Here is a 16,832-nt window from a genome sequence, read left to right as displayed (position 1 = left end):
GATGGTCTTTGAGATCGATTAAGGTCATAGTAGACATTTGTTGAACATTTTAAAATTGCATTAAAACGTGGCTGTAATAGGGCGACGTCGTCGACTTATCTTCAACAACCTTTTCTTCACTTTACTTATTGTAGGCTATTTAATGACAAATGTTGAGTTATTGTTGAGTTAAACTGTTTTAGTCTTTACAAAGTAAGCTAGCTATATACACTGAAGTAAGTATCAATTCAACAACCAGTGTGAACTAAGATATACTTTAAATGAAACCCATAGATAGACTGTAAATATTAAGACGAACCCATAACGACATATAAAGCCGAGACGGTTTTCGCAAATCTTCGGAAGCCTTCGTCAAATCCGAGCCTTGTATACAGCCAGGGTCACATGACGCGATTAGCCCCGCAGCGGCGTGAGCTCAGCTTTCTCTAGCTTTTTTTCACATGTTAGCCCGTTCATGATTGTACGATTTATTGTATTCTGCGTTGTAAAAGTAGACGCACTTCAAAACACTGTATTTTGTTGAAGAGTAATATTTAAGCTACAGCTTAAGACGTCGCGCTTTTAAGGTTGGTTATACATTCCTCTGTGCTCGCTAGCTAAGGTTAGCACGTTAGCTAACATTTACTCAACATGAATATTGATAACGTTAATCAGTGTGTGACAACCGGAGTATCCTCTACCACATCTGCGACTGCAAGTAATTGTATCGCAAATGATAATACAACAACCATCGTCAGTAGCATCCCTTCGGTCACGAGCAATGGTACGTTTTGTGACTTTTGTTTGTTATTGTCCTTGTTGTGCTGCTCAACAAATATGTTAGGTAACTAGGATAGCATGGTTTTTTCCTTCTTATAATTGATGATTTGCTTTCCTTTCACAATACATTTAGTCGTATAAGTACGTGACGCATTTTCCTCTCCAGTGTATACCTGAATTGATGTGCAGCACTTTGTTTTAAACAGTGTTTGGACTTTGCACAACCTTGGTTTAGGCAGTAATGCACAACATACTGCATATAAGTTATTTTAACATGTCATGATTTGTTGAACGCAGCTGATAGGTAAAAAACTGTATTAGTTTCTAAATACAATTACCCCACATTACTGTATTTCAGCTTCAGCAGCGATGGTGACACCATCATCTGACACATCTGTCTCTAACGGCGTCTATGTTCCTGGTGGTATCACTAATGGAGATGTCAAGCCTGCTGTGACCACTCCCCTGGCAGATTTCCTCATGCAGCTGGAAGAGTATACTCCCACAGTGAGTACATTTCATACAGGAACACATTGTCAGAAAGTTTATATATTCAAATGTCCACGTTGTTAACAGATAAACTCCTGTTAATGTTAGACGTACCTGGCAATTGTGTCTTCCTTGCCAGCCAAATTAAATGTTCACCACAACTAGATGAAATGAAATATGGTATTAAATATATTAATATGCCACCCTTTCAAATGGGTATAGTATAGCATTTTGACTTTATGTAGTAAGAAAACTTAATTGGCATGGCACGTATGTCAGAAAGCAGCCCTGCTGGATAACTTTGCTCTTAACGTCCAGTACAGTATTTTTAAAGTAAGCAACATGAAAAAATTCCAGTCTCCCCTAATCTAGATGAAAAAGAAAAAAGAAAAGAGTAAAGAACTGTTTTCATGATAAAAACAATACTAAAGTGTGCTTCAGTGGTTAGAGGCTGTACCACGTTCATGGTACAGTTCATGGAGCCATCACTAAATGGCACACATACAGTAGCATTGTTCTTCACAAGCTGTGTCAGTATAACTAAAAGTCTGCTGTGTTGATCATTGACAGTGTAAAATATGCTCTATTATGATTTTTTTTCTCCTTTTATTTAGATTCCTGATGCAGTTACTGGGTACTACCTCAACCGGGCTGGCTTTGAGGCTTCTGATCCAAGAATGTAAGTACTACCAAGGTTTAAGGTCATTTTACACCCCAGTGTCTCTGATGTGGCCTCGGGGATCTGATCACAAGTGGTCACTGGAGACATATTTGTAGATCTATGATCTGGCCAGGTGTAAACAGCTGTTATCAGAGCTGTCCACTCACTTCCTCCCTTGACATATAAACTATGTTTACATGTGCAACATTTCTTCAATCCTATTAAAAACATTCCAATTTGGTATTCCAACTTTACTGTTTACATGGACATCGCTAAATAAAATGATGGGATTGTGATGTGCGCGTACATGCATCACACATTTAATCAGAATAAAATCATTCCGACACAGGTAGAGCTGTCCTGCTAGTCTAATATGCCTGAAATATCAGTAAAATAGCCCACTCCTTCAGGTTAACATACATTAAAATGTTTTGCATAACTTGTGGGAAAGGATCTCTGTTCTTACAAATGTCATGTCAGGGTTTCTGTTTATGGACCTGTCCATAAAAAGTGTTTCTTAGGAGTGAGATCCATTTGAATCAGAACTCAAGCCCCCCTGTGTGTTTATTTATGGTATAGTTTTTGGTCAGCCATGCAAGTTGACTCTGCTGTCGCTGCACACCTACAGATGTTGCTCCTTCACTCTCCCACTCACAACTCGACAGGATTTCTTCTCTCTTGCAAGTACTGCAAAGTCAGCAGTACATAATTATCCTGCAATCGATAAACAGGGAGGGAATGCCAGTCTTCAGGAGGACCTTAAGACATGCACAGTTTAAGAGAGAGGCATACATGCGCAGTGAGAATAGTTTTACCCCAACCAGGAAGACACAATCGGATCAAGCTTGTACATATATATTGATCCAAACAATGATTGCATTTAGCATTAACCACCTCACTCGGATTGGATCAGTCCCTTCTGATTGACATGTTTACATGAAACATTTTTATTCTGATTATTTGTGTCCATGTAAACATAGTTATTGATAATACCAGGTCTAAACTGTTTCTTAACCTCAAGCCTCAGTATGAGTGGGTCTCTCTTATCCCCTGTGGAACCTTGTGACAGAAATCACAGTTACAGTGATATGTATTGAAATAAACTATACATCTATCACTGTGACAGTTCCTGAACTGATTACTTGGAAATGCTAAATGGAAATTGTTTTTTTCTCCTATTTCTCTAGAATCCGTCTGATCTCCCTTGCTTCCCAGAAGTTTATCTCAGACATAGCTAATGATGCACTGCAGTACTGTAAAATGAAGGGCACTGCGTCAGGAAGCTCCAGGAGTAAGACAAAGGTCAGTCTTTTTCTCTTTTTGTGGGCATTAAATGGATTACCATGATATGTGTGTTTTAAAGTGGTGTATTTATAGGAAGCTGTGACAGAGGAAGTGGTCAATTGTCTTTAAATGCTGTAATCACACTGTCCCTGATAATTTAACAGTTTCTTATTTTGACTTCTTTCCTGTATATAGGATAAGAAGTACACTCTGACTATGGAAGACCTGGCTCCTGCCCTCACAGAATATGGTGTCAACGTCAAGAAACCATATTACTTTACATAGAACTGTATTTCTTTCTTTTTCTTTCTTTTTGCTTTTGCTAGAATTATCATACTGCTGACCTGCTAGTCTGTGGACACCTATACTGCTTGATTTTTTTATCATGAGGCTTTAGTACACGTTTGACAAATCTTTGTAGTGAATAGGCCATTTGTTATTTTTTGTGGTGTCATCTTTGCATTGTGTTAAATTGTAAAGTTAAGTTTTATTGTGAAAATAAACCCTTACAAAAAACAAACATGTCTTTGAGAAATTCAATTGGATTAGGTGTTTGCCAGAATCCTGTATGTAAGTGGAAGGTAAATGGACTTGAGCTTATATAGCACTTTTCTAGTCTTCTGACTACTCAAAATGCTTATACACCGCCTGTCACACCTACACATTCACACACTGATGGTAGTGATCATCCATCAGAAGTAACTAATACCATTCATACACCACCACTGAAGCAGTGGGAGCAATTCAGGGTTAAGTGTCTTGCTGCCCAACATGTTGCCCAGCTGGGGATTGAACCCTAGACCTTGCGGTTGAGAGGTGACGACTCTACCAACTGAGCCACAGCTGCCTAGGTGAAGGTTTTAAACCAAGGCACATATTGCTGACAACAAACCTTGGAATAAAAAAGATTACTGTCTAAGAATAAAACGCTACTCCTTCCAAAAACTCTTAGAGTTAGCGTTGACTATTGATGAGCGGATATCTGGAGAGCTACTTTTAAGTTAAACCTCAGGTATTTGCTATTAAAAGAACATACTGAAAGGCTTTAATACACATTTTATAGATAGTTTTTTAATTGGCTGGCTTCTGCAGGAGTCAGAGCCTTTCATTAAAAATATTATCTTTACTTTTATGTTCAGTAATCAGCTGCAAAGTAAATATGTGTTGGTTTGTAGTTAAACCAATATTAAACGTTGCCACTAGAGGGCGCCCTGATTATGTATTATCCAAGCTTTTACAATCGCGGTTTATCACAGTTTTTGTCCCAAATTGCTAGCCGTAACATGTGTCTCCTGAGCCACCGTACATCCTAGCGGCACATTATGCTCGACGTTCAAATTTTCACATGTTGTCTTTCACTACGCGTTTTTATTTAGACTTTATTTAGAAAGTCAAGCTTCACAATGTCTGTTCAATCCACAAATCCCAATAATCCCATTGTGTTCTTCGACATTACCATCGGGGGGCAGGTGAGTGAAGTATTACGTTTAAAACAGCCAACGTTAAGGTTACGTTTATGCTATCCCATCTTGCCATAATGTGATGTATTGGATAAAAGTTTTGACACAGTTAACAACGTCCGGGATATTTCTAAGCGTCAATTCAAACATTGTATTTATAATTTGCCTAACAATGCTAACAATATGCAGATCCGAGCGTCTCGTAGTCGTCCTCCTATTGTGCAACATTAAGCGGTAAAATGGTGATGCGTCACTTTATACCTTTATGGACTGTGCTGTGAAGCAGGGACACATCAGGTAAATCCTGTCTACTTTCCTGGATGTTGTTTGTAGGCAAGAATCAGTGCCTGGTTGAAACTATTGTAACTGCCTTAGTCCTTAATCCTTAAGAAAAAGCTAAAGACCCAGCTCTTTCATGAATACCTACTAACTTAATGATGATGGTCTCCATATTATTGATGATGATGATGGTAGTGACGATGGTTTTTGTTTGATAATGACGACTTATAAGATGGTTTCTATACTGATTAGAACTCTCAAGAACTGCCCTCAATGTTGTGCTTTGCCTCTGGTCACTTCCTGTCAGCACCTGTGTGTCCAATCAGACTCAAAGCTGATCGTTTGCTCTTACTGACATTGTTCCCTCTTTTCTAGATCCTTGCTTGTGTTGTACTTACTCTCTGATGTACGTCGCTTTGGATAAAAGAGTCTGATAAGTCAATTGTAGAATTAATCCTTAATTGATATAGTTACATGCCATTAATACAACTCATTTCTAGTTTTTGGTAGCGTCATTATTTTGGGCCATGTAACACATATTGTAAGGTATCAAATCGTAAGTAACCCTGTGATTCTTCCCCTTATCCAAAGTACCAACCCTGCCACAAATAAAAATAAGTCACTTGTGAAAGTAAAGGCTATGAAGCGTTTTGGGATTCATACTTTTATATATTAGTGCCAAAAAATAATCCACTCCGGAGAGTGGGCACTTAAACTCACTGCTAGCATACAGCATTTTCCAGATACCCTCAAAATCTATCTCTTTAAATTCCATTAGGCTTGTCTTTTAAAATTAAAGGAGCAATATGTAAGATATCTACTTATTAAATCATAAATTACCTTACTATATCATCAGACATTTAGGAAATTATTCATGACAAAAATAAATGATCGGAATCAGTAGTAGTATCTGTATGTATCGATATCCGATTGGAGCTGAAAAAAGTGGAATGGTGCCTCTCTAGTTGATAGGCAAACCCTATACAGCTGTTTTGGACATTTTTCTGTTTTCCAGGCAAACAGCAAACAAACAGGTATTGCAGTGATGGAAGTGGGCAGGTGAACTGGTTCAGATATAACTGATTCTACCCGACCTAAAAAGCCTTCTTGATTCTAATACGCGCCATGCCCAGAAACCACCACTCTAGAGTGGAGGGCAGCTCTCTACAATGTTTAGAATTTAGACTGCTGTACCAATTTTAAACACTACGTGTCAGAGTTACATACTACTCCTTTAAAGTGAAGTCAAAAGCTGTGCAAGCTGGTGACAACAGAAACACAAGGATCAGGTCACATGACTTCGTCAATCACCATTCCATTTCTGTCAACACCACACCCTTTGTGCTGAGCAAGGTGCAGGATCTGTATTTGTCTAAGGAAGAAACAAAATAAAGCAGATAGCCTACTATGTTAATCAAATAAGTTTCATATTATTACACAGTTTAATTGCAGTAGGGACAGTACATGAGACCATTACACGATCAATGCTTTAATCCTGTATTTAACATTTTTAGTGACATTTTCTATTGTTCAGTAAGTAAGGTATCGTGATATTTCATTAAATGATAGTCTTTCAAAGTGTGAATTATTGTAGAATAGTTAGTAGGATTTTGTAATTGGTGGTATCATTTAGAGCCAGACCGGTTTGGGATTTGGCATGTACGCGCACCCCTGCTTTACATTCTGGAGAGTGATAATGCTTGTTGTAATCCATACAGTACACTCTGCTGGTGACAGCCAGAAAGAGAACAGCTAGTGATATACAATGATACTCAAATTAAATGCTATTTGACTGGTGACTAAGTCTTGGAAATTCGGTGCATATCTGCGGTAAAATGAGCTGATAGTACCGATAGTCACTGGAGATGCTTATATCGGCTGGCCAATGAATCGGTTGGGCTCTAGTATCACTATCCTGCGTCTTTCTCGCTCTGTGACAGTCGTCTTCTTGTGTGTTAAACAAGAGAGGAAGAAACAGATTATCAGACCTTTGCTGTTGAAAGGATTTTGATGGAGCTGTTCAGATCCCTGTACACTTGGAGCTGTATGTCAATTACATATAAATAATTGAGGAAATAACTGTACATTTATTTAGATTTTTACAGTATAATGCTTTTTAAAAAAAGCTCCTATATGTGCTGATTAAGCGGGGTCATTATTTTCTCCAATTTGCATAACAACTCAAGTCAGCATGTATCCCTTGATACACAAAAGTGAACAATTCAAATTTGGTTTGAGTCTTTATTCACATATATTACACATACTATACATATACATATTAAACACAGAGGAGAGTGTTTTTCTTCTTTTTTAATGGGATGAACACAGCCATGGAGTTTGGCTGCCATTGTTGTCCTTTGCTCAGATGCCAGAAAACATTCCATGAGCACACATTTTCCGGTAGTTGGCTGTATGGACCTTGCATCTTACTTTTTGCCCAAAACACCAAACCTAGAAGTAAACTGTTGGCACACTCCAACCATAGAATGTTGACACTGAGGTAGCCAGGTATCTCCATGCCAAAGCACATACAGGCTACAGAGACAGCCAGATAAGGCAACCAAAACAAACCAAATCCCAGTGTTAGACTGAACCACAGAGGGGGGCGTGGCCAGTTAGTGTCCTCCAGGTAATTCTTCTCACAGTTTTTTTCCTCAATGCAATTAGTTAAGGTGAACAGATCGCTCCTCTTCTTTTCTTCTTCTTCCCTCGCTTCAGATATCGTGTCAGCCTCGTTCACCCAGCGGGGAATCATCGAGCAAAAGGGTAGCATCATACAAATGACTGCCATGAAAAGCCCTGACACAAAGTATTTAATCACTGTAGACATATCTACTATACACACTAATACAACTTTCACATTGTCTAGTTCTACCCGCTCACTTTGGACATGACCAAATGTGTAAGTAATGGCCAGAATCCACACTAGCAATGTCAAGATCGCATTCCCCACGAGTTTGCAAAAAGGTCTTTGATTGCAGGGAGATGCATCTTGTAAACAGTAGTCCAGAAATCCGAGGAACATCATGGGTAACGGTAGTGCTCCATATGCAGCCGATGCATTAGCCAAGACGAAGCATGGTGACACAAGTGATTTTTCAGTGCCAAGAATCCACACTGTTGCCATAAAAATCACCAGTAGCAAGTCGAACAGTACGAGAGACAGGCTGCACATGTTTAAAAAGAATGTATAGAGCTTCTGGCAGCACAAGTAAAACACTGATGCATCCAGTACCAGCTTCAAAATCATGAGTAACAGATACATGGCAGTTTTGTCAATGTGACAGCCAGTATCCATGTCCCATTGCTCCATGGCGGCAAGCATTGGACTGGTTTTTCAGTAGTCCTGGCAACTCAGCAGCAGTATATATATATATATATATATATAATGTGTTTGTACCAGTTGTCAGCTCAGTGTCAAGATGCTCCTGGGTATTCTGGAAAAGACAAGAAGGAATTATTAACGCTTTGCTTTTGCCCAACAGTAAAACTAAATTTATTAATCTTTGCCATTATCAAACATCCAACTTTTCTTGTTTTTTTTTGGTCAAAATCTATCTGTGTTATTTCCATTAGACTTTCCTTGTGACATTAAAGTGAAGTCAAAAGCTGTGCAAGTTGGTGACGACACAGACTCAACAGCATAAGGTGTATTTAATTTGGCATCATGCTTTAGCAATCATTAAATGTCTCAATTCTGTCAACACACCATCCTTTGTTCTGATTATTAAAGTCTATTGTTTAGAGCAGTGTGCAGAATCTATATTTGTCAAAGGAGAAAACCAAAATAAAGCAGAAAGACTGCACAGGTGATCTTTTGAGTGTCATACTATTACACAGTTTAATTGCAGTAGGAACAGTACATTTGACAATCACACGTGTCAATTGATCCTAAATAAGAAACCTTTTTTGTTTTTTGCTGGTTACCCCAGCCAGGCAGCCACTTCATTTTTTTTCTTTTTTTCTAATTTAAAGTGCATTTTCTACTCCTAATTGTGTTTGTATTGTAATGTTGAAGCAACAGAATTACCCATGGGATTAAAAAATATTTTATCAATCATGTTGAAAGTTATTGAATAGATATTATAGGTATATTTTTTTACCTGGCAAAGTAATTGATTGCAGTTTTGAAACACATTTGGCTCTTCTCTGCACACGTATGATCCTCATGTCAACATCTTATCAGAGTGTTCCAGCAGCACACAGGCCAACTAGAATTTCCAGCTTTTCTGAACTGCATTTCTGAGACTTGCAGTGTTAACAAAAGCTAACACTGGTTCTGCCGTTTGACGCTATAGCATTTTACTAAACCAACCAAGTATAAAATGGTGTAACTCAAAAAAAGTCTGTACCTCTCCCAGTGCCAGTCCAGTGAGTTTTGAGTTGAGATCCAGGCGCTTATTTCCTGCAGTAATGTAAGCTACAAACCCTGCATGCTTTCATCAGGACTAGTCAGTGATCAGGTAGTTCTCTTTTTTTAAACTGGTCTTGATGGCTCCACCTCTCCATTGTAAATGCAAACAACTGATGGGACACACCTGATTATTTAAATAGGAAGGCCTGTTTTGCCTCTCACATGCCCCTGAGGTGACTGCCACTTATTTCAGTTTGCATGTCCTGTAACAAGTAACCCAATGGGAGGGTCGCTCTTTCTCACACTAGTTTCTAGTTAAGACCACACCCTGCTGTCTGTGACTGGTTTCGTTCACCTGCAACCTGTCCCTATACAACTACACCAGAATCCCAAGAAACAGCTTCAAGGGTTGAACACTGGAGACTACAGTTCCATCGAGTTCTTTCTTAGTTGGATTTAATTTGTTAACCATACAAACAATTCAGAATAAACTATCTTTTATGAAAGGACATTCCCTGCATTTGAAATGCTTTTGAAAATGAGGGGAATCCCCTGGCTTCAAACATTGAAAGTTAACACTTGGATTATAACTGAACAGTCATTACGACGTCTTTCTCATCAAATTTACGATTTAAGTGTCATAACATTACGATTTTGTTCATGTAAATTAATGATTTTAAACAAATTATTTATATTTAAAAAAAATTGTAAAGTTGCAACTTCAATTCTGTTTAAGTCTCTTAAATATTACGACTTTATCTTTGCAAATTTATTCTTGTAATATTGCGATTTCAATCTCGAAATCTCTGACGCCCCAATACTCCGTTGAACAGTTAGATTATGATCATGGCATTAACTAGTCACCTATTAATTGTATAGATATTGTTAAAAAATGAGATTTTGTATCAGAAATAAACCACACAAATGCACCTCTGTGGGCTCTAATACTCGGATGATTAATGCGTTCAGTTAAGACAGGGACTTCTACTGTACTTACTGTTTGCTCCCAGTCTGAATATTAACTTTCTTGTACCTCTATGGACAGGTGTGCTGGATTGTCCTCATAGTGTTCCTACACTTTGTGCTCTTGCACACTTCCATTCAGTCAAACGCTGTGGCTTGTATGGATATTAGTTCAGTAAGATTGACATGTTTTCCTCACTTTTCCTGAGTTAGTTTTTCTGTTTTGAGGAATCCACAAAGATCTCCCTTCATTACCTGAGTGTCAGCATCACAGCTAAAGGGATTTAACACAGGATACATTAATACCAATGCAGGCACCACTACCCCCTAAAGGAACTACAGTACTTTGTTAAATGTGAAAAGTTCTTACCTGTTGTGAGACACCAGACAGAGAAACACCTCAGCTGATTAACTGCTCTGAAGTTGATGTTAGTTCCAAACATCGTTTTATTCCCACAAAGCAAACACAGAGATCCATTGGCTGTGTTTTTGCTGCGAGCCGTCTGCGGAGATGGAAGGGAGAGTTGTGCGATGATGTCATGTGGTCAAACTACTCTTTTTACACAAGCACATTGTTTGTTTTCACAGACACACACACACACACACACACACACACACACACAGAAACACACACACAATTGTTGTCAGTCAGCTACTTGCAAGCCCCTCTGGGTTGTGGGAGGACTGGGTGATCAAACACCCACACTGCTGAACAAATACTCACACACAAACCTTGAACAGGATTTAATGTCTTGTAATGTGCTGCATCAAGAGTGCAGCATTTTCCCATTTAGTACTATCTATTATGTATGCTTTGACTGCTGGTAAATGCTTCAAAATCCCTTGCATTATGGAGATGAAATCGAGTCAGATCATTGTTTTCAGGGAAGTCAACAGAAGCTGAGAGATGTAACAGGATTAAGCTAATGTGTCATTGTATCCAAGGCAAAGGAGAAATCGTACATCAGATGGAATGTAACTGATTATTCCAGATAAGGCTTTCAGTGTCAAAAGAGATGCTTCCTCAAACAAGTGTGGCCCGTTTATTTTCATTCTGTTAGGTTTGCCTGGGGCTGACCGCCAATCTTTTTAGAGGTACATGTTTCTGTCTTCATTTCGGTATCTGTTTTTTTTGTGTATTGGACTTTTATCACAAAGTTGTCTCGTCTGTTTTGTCAGGATGTCGGTCGGATGAAGATTGAACTGTTTGCCGATGTGGTTCCGAAGACCGCTGAGAATTTCAGGTAAGAAGAAAGCCTGCTCAGATTATTCAATCACAGGGTCAATTGAAAAAAAACAAATCAGAGGAAAGACGCAACAGATATATTTGTTAACACACATTAGACTGGTAGTGAGTTTTCAGAGATGTCACTTCTCATTTCGTCCTCTCTTACAGGCAGTTCTGCACTGGAGAGTTCAGGTAAGACTGCATGGGAAACAAACAATCCCCAACTGTCAAGCACACATCGTCTTAACATGCTTTTAAGAAATCTTATTAGCCACATCTATTGGCAGAAACTGCATTATTTAAACATCAAAATGAGAAACCTGCTTCCCTTGTATAACGGAAAGAGGTTAGGAGAAACCTGACAAACACAAAGGATTATTTTTAACAGGTCCCTGAAAGGTGTTTACATACTGTGCAGGTGCATGACAAAGAGTCAGGACAGGAGAAGTAGCGTTGTGGCTGTAGTACATCAAAACCTGAACCAAGTAAAAACTATTTGTCTAATGAGTGGCCTCCTTCTCTAATATCTATTTTTGTTGGGCTAATTTGGTGAAAGTCAAAGGCAGCTATTTCTCCACAATACTTTCTTTGAGTTATTAAACATTGTAGTGGATCTGCTCTGTTGCTGCCAGCTTTGCTGAGTCACTGAGGTTGATAGATGCTCTGCATGGTTGTTAAGCACTGAAAGTATATGAGAGCTTTTTAACAGGACCATAAGCTCTTCATGCAACACTGTTCCTTCCATGCCAGGGCCAAGGAAGTGTATTGATGCACTGATCGGAGCACTCACACTAGTGCTTTGAGGGTGAAGCATGTTTAGGCACGGCACGGCTTGCCGGATAGTGTGAGTGCGCCCTTAGTGACTCCATAAGCAAAGGTGATAGTCTCTCCATACTCAGTAATAGTCAAAACAAAGATCCTCGCTTCAGCTACAACTGGAAAGTGTCATTTATACTGTAGTTGAAGAACTGCCAGCCAAAGACAAACACTGGCAGATCACATGATTTAGATTCACTACAATATGTTTGTCTGTCAGGTTCATGTCGTTCTCTGCTACACTTCTGTCTTACAGGAAGGATGGAGTCCCCATTGGTTTCAAAGGTTGCACATTCCACAGGTAAAAACCATGGCAGCTTGATTTGTTAGCTCACATTATACCTGAATGTTGAACATTTTTTTTGTACTTTTTTTTAGTTACTGTTTTCATTAAAGTAAAACCCAAACCCACTGCTGCCTTTCATATATTTGTTATTCTTCATTTTTATAGTTCCTGTAATGAAATAGCAAAGAACTTAAGATAGAAATATACATTTTTCACTTGGGGCGGTTATGGCGGTTAGTAGAGTTGTTGTCTCTCAACCAGAAGGTCGAGGGTTCGATCCCCAGCTCCTGCAGCAACACGTCCTTGGGCAAGACACTTAACCCAGAATTGCTCCCGCTGCTTCGGTGTAAAAGCGCTTTGAGTAGTCAGAAGACTAGAAAAGCGCCCTCATGTAACCCATGTAGATTATTGTGGGTTTTTTAACAATGGTAAAAAGGGAAGTAGTCATCATGATAATATTCTCTATCGGTGTGATGTACAGTACCAAAGAAAATCTGCCAGCACTGACATGTTTTCATTGTTCATTGGCAGGGTGATCAAAGACTTCATGATACAAGGAGGGGACTTTGTAAATGTGAGTATATATTCACACATTTCGGCTGTGTGGAACTTTTCTGTTTCTCAACAGAGGAAGCCACAATTGCTTTCTCTGAGTGGATAATAAAAGGCGTGGAGTGGAGTGGAAACCATCAAAACAATCTGTGATAGGATTACTGTTGTGATTAGAGTGGAACAGTTCTGGATAGATCTGGGTGTGAAAGTAAAGGATGATTTTTTTAAACCTGAAAATAACAAATATATATGAGATATTGGTCGAGGAACAGGTACATTGTGTCAGAAAGTACCTAAAAAACTCCACAATGTTTTAAATTAATTTGCATAATGTCTCTTGCCATGACAAACTGCAGTGAAATTTGAAATGATCTAAGAGCAATACTTCTCTCTTTCGCCCCCTGGTGGCCACATGGTGACTTACAGCTTATGTACAGGTATATTATCTGAATTTAGAGCTTTCTCTTTCTTCTTTGTGAGCACTCTCACATTCTGTTTTCTGTCCTATGTATGAAGGGTGATGGAACAGGTATCTGCAGCATCTACAGAGGTCCATTTGCAGATGAGAACTTCAAACAGAAGCATTCAATGCCTGGTCTTCTTTCCATGGTAAATATGTGCAATTGATCAATGCCTAATTGTTAGGGCCACTGTTTAATCAGGAACTGGTCTGTTAACTTGCATGTTGGCTTTTCCTACAATCATTGAATATATCCTGCAAAGTCCTCTTTAAATACAAAGATGTAATCAATCCTCTCAGTCTAAGTGTACTTGACCCCAGCCTTCATAGACAGTAGAATTTGTTTGATCGTCTCAAGAAAAAAACAACCTGAACATTAATGACAAATACATTTTAAAAGCTGCAATTCTTCCTCAATGATGTGTGTATTATACAGGCAAACAGTGGTCCAGGCACAAATGGTTGTCAGTTTTTCATTACGTGCGCTAAATGTGACTGGCTGGATGGGAAGCATGTTGTCTTTGGTGAGTTAGTCTTATTAGAACATATTTCTTTTCATTTTTATTCTAATTACTTGATTGTGACTAAAATTGTCTTCTTCATAACTATTTCAGGAAAAGTGGTAGATGGTTTGCTGACCATGAGAAAAATTGAGGTAAAAACTCTTGTTTTTTTAGTAATTTATATTTACCGTATGTATTTTTTTTTAAGGGCTGGAATTTTATCCTGGGGCATCTTGTGCAGGAACAACTCATTAAAGATATGTTGGACTGAACTATTAAATGAACAAAATACTGAGTAAAAGGAGAGGTTCCATTCCTTGTTCTGGCTGAAAAGTTCCACTGCTTCCAAAGTAGTTTTCTCACCTTTTAAAATCAAAAGTTGAATAGAGCCATGATAAAACAGTAATTTATTAATAAGTTTTTGTACTGGTAGATATTTTGCAAAAGTCCCTGAGGATGCACTGAATGTTTACATCATTTTGAATGATGAGCTTTTTTATCGTAACTTCTTGCTTCTCCCAACAGAACGTTCCTACAGGACCCAACAATAAGCCCAAGCTCCCCATCCTTATTTCTCAATGTGGAGAGATGTGATCCAGCGTTTCCCCTACAATCCCTAAACTACACAACTTTTATACATGAAGTACTGTCATTTGTTAGTCCTCAGCAAACATTTACCCTTTTTTTATTATATTGATGCTGTCTCCCATGAGGCACTCTCAAAGACATTCTTAAATAAAGAGACAATAAAATTCAGCAGTTCATGATTTTGGACATTTTTTGACTTGGTCATATCTGATCCCAGGTTACCTACTGTGTCAAACCAATGTAAGACTTTTTTTCAAGCAGGCTTTGGTTACCAATATGATGAAACTGGGGTTTGAGATTTGCTTTTTGAATTGTAATATTCAACACAGTTGCTTATATTTGCCAGAGTGTATAATAAGACATTTTTGTGTCAACCACATCGTGTTATCAGTTGTGACCAATAAATTGTTTTACTTTTTTCTAAAATTCTGGACATCATGTTCTTTTCCATCTGCATCCTACCACATTCTACTTAAGAGTGTATGAGGATTGATAGGTTATTTTTTTTAGGGTTATTGTTATTGTCTGTATTCAATATTGTAGTGCTCTCTTATCCCAAATACTTTGACTACATAAAGATGTAATTAGTTTTGACAAAATGCTCAATGAAGTAACCAGGGAAATTAACATGATGTAGGGCAGACTGCATTTATTTCAGTAATAACACTGGTCAGTATGGGAACATGCAAGTGAAAAAAATCTGAAATTATTTTCAGTCTTTTTTACAGACTTTGTATTGATATTATTTAAGATATTTAAAGTGTATTTTAGAAGCTAGATAAAATCATTATTTAATCTACTTTGAATTTAACTTAGTTGAATATTGTAAGAACATTATGTACGCAATACATTATAAAGTGTTTTGGTAGTATCCAATTCATTTCCCCCCATGTATGTGTATGACCTAGAAAAAAAAATGTAATCAAAAGAATCTTTGGCTTTAAAGGGGAGAATTTATCGTGGGGAATTTCGCCGAGATGTATAGTTTGGTTCTGATTTGATAGTAGGAAATAATCGATGTGAAACCAATCACCATGAAGCTGAGGATGGAAACATTTTTACAAAGAAAGGCACGAGAGTCCTCCAAGGCACATACTCCCGTGCCAAGCAATCCTCTGCTGAACTTATGGCTACCTCTTCTTATCCCAGCCATCCATTCAAATCCAAGCCACCAGACCCCTCCCCCATCCATGCTCTCCCTCTTCTGCCTTGGATACCGTTCCCATAAAAGAATCCTTTCAGATGGAGACTCTGTTCTTATGGAGGCAGGAAGAAGGTTGTTTTTTTTTAAGAGGGGGTGTGGGGGTTGGGGGGTGCGCTTTCTGGGGTCAATGCTAAAGCCCATCTTTGTGTGGGAGAACTAGGCTCGGCAATTAACAGCGAGCTCTCACACATCAGCCAGCGCTCATAACAGTGCCAGTGGAGCATTACCATGACAATGGGTGGGGTGGGGGCTGTCTCACACTCAGTCTGGGTCTCTCTGTTCTGTACTGGAAGTGGAGTTTCTGGATACACTCAGGATAATGAAGGCATTTAACCACTTTATTGTGCAGCGCATGATGAGATAAGAATCAAATTGTGTGACAGTATAGACATGGGAGTAATTATTATTATTTGAGCTCTATTAATTCAAATATTTCTCGTGAATAATATTAAAGATCAATTTGCTGAAAAGGAAAGACAATTTCAACGATTTCCCTGTAATTTTCCAAATAGTGCATGTGAGGACACAATCAAATAAATTGCTTTTCGTTTAGCCTACATATGGTTATTGTTCATCGTGGGTGTAATGTGTCCTGACATGACCTTGATTCAAAACGGTCAGGACAGAAAAGGGACTTATCTCTAACAATGTAATGTCATTTTTAAATGTAGGCTAATAGTTCGGCTACTTTTTGATTTGAAATAGGCTATTAACGCATTTTTTTCGGTTCAAATGTTACGGTAGCCTATAAAGCAGTCCATTGGCTGTATAGACTGCGGAGAACTTAATGTTCTAAATCGTTCTGCAATGGGCTCCCATCCCAAATCTTCCTTAGTATCATGTTTGATTGAGAGGTACAATGCCAGTGCAAACGTGAAAATGCTGTAGAACAATTGAAAATAACATGAACATCACGTTCTATGGATTATATACTGACTGACTGATC

The 16,832-nt window shown here is 38.4% G+C and overlaps 3 protein-coding genes across 5 annotated transcripts; 2 read left to right on the top strand and 1 right to left on the bottom strand.

Moving 5' to 3' along the window:
- Positions 1–359: 359 nt before the first annotated feature.
- taf10 (TAF10 RNA polymerase II, TATA box binding protein (TBP)-associated factor) lies at positions 360–3,713 on the top strand. Its single transcript, XM_061057040.1, has 6 exons — positions 360–763; positions 949–954; positions 1,118–1,266; positions 1,863–1,927; positions 3,097–3,211; positions 3,389–3,713. Exons 1-6 carry the CDS (start codon positions 631–633, stop codon positions 3,476–3,478), a joined length of 558 nt encoding a protein of 185 aa, XP_060913023.1. The 5' UTR covers positions 360–630; the 3' UTR covers positions 3,479–3,713.
- Positions 3,714–4,470: 757 nt separating this feature from the next.
- Positions 4,471–14,853, top strand: ppih (peptidylprolyl isomerase H (cyclophilin H)). Its single transcript, XM_061057393.1, has 9 exons — positions 4,471–4,662; positions 11,429–11,493; positions 11,646–11,669; positions 12,550–12,594; positions 13,111–13,153; positions 13,648–13,740; positions 14,028–14,115; positions 14,206–14,246; positions 14,620–14,853. The coding sequence occupies exons 1-9, from the start codon at positions 4,597–4,599 to the stop codon at positions 14,686–14,688; spliced, it is 534 nt and encodes a 177-aa protein (XP_060913376.1). The 5' UTR covers positions 4,471–4,596; the 3' UTR covers positions 14,689–14,853.
- On the bottom strand, positions 7,160–10,801 carry si:dkeyp-100a1.6 (probable G-protein coupled receptor 160). 3 transcript variants are annotated; one of them, XM_061057391.1, is made up of 2 exons: positions 10,620–10,801; positions 7,160–8,369 (listed from the first exon to the last, which is right to left on the bottom strand). In XM_061057391.1, exon 2 carries the CDS (start codon positions 8,255–8,257, stop codon positions 7,211–7,213), a length of 1,047 nt encoding a protein of 348 aa, XP_060913374.1. In that variant the 5' UTR covers positions 8,258–8,369; positions 10,620–10,801; the 3' UTR covers positions 7,160–7,210. The 3 variants fall into 3 exon arrangements, with proteins under 3 accessions (XP_060913374.1, XP_060913372.1, XP_060913375.1); XM_061057389.1 differs by lacking the exon at positions 10,620–10,801 and adding an exon at positions 9,285–9,511; XM_061057392.1 differs by lacking the exon at positions 10,620–10,801 and adding an exon at positions 9,036–9,272.
- Positions 14,854–16,832: the final 1,979 nt, after the last annotated feature.

This window comes from Labrus mixtus, chromosome 15, assembly GCF_963584025.1.
Source record: "Labrus mixtus chromosome 15, fLabMix1.1, whole genome shotgun sequence".
NCBI lineage: Eukaryota > Metazoa > Chordata > Actinopteri > Labriformes > Labridae > Labrus > Labrus mixtus.
The sequence above is the reverse complement of the archived record's forward strand: the minus strand, read 5'-3'. Positions and strand labels throughout refer to the sequence as shown.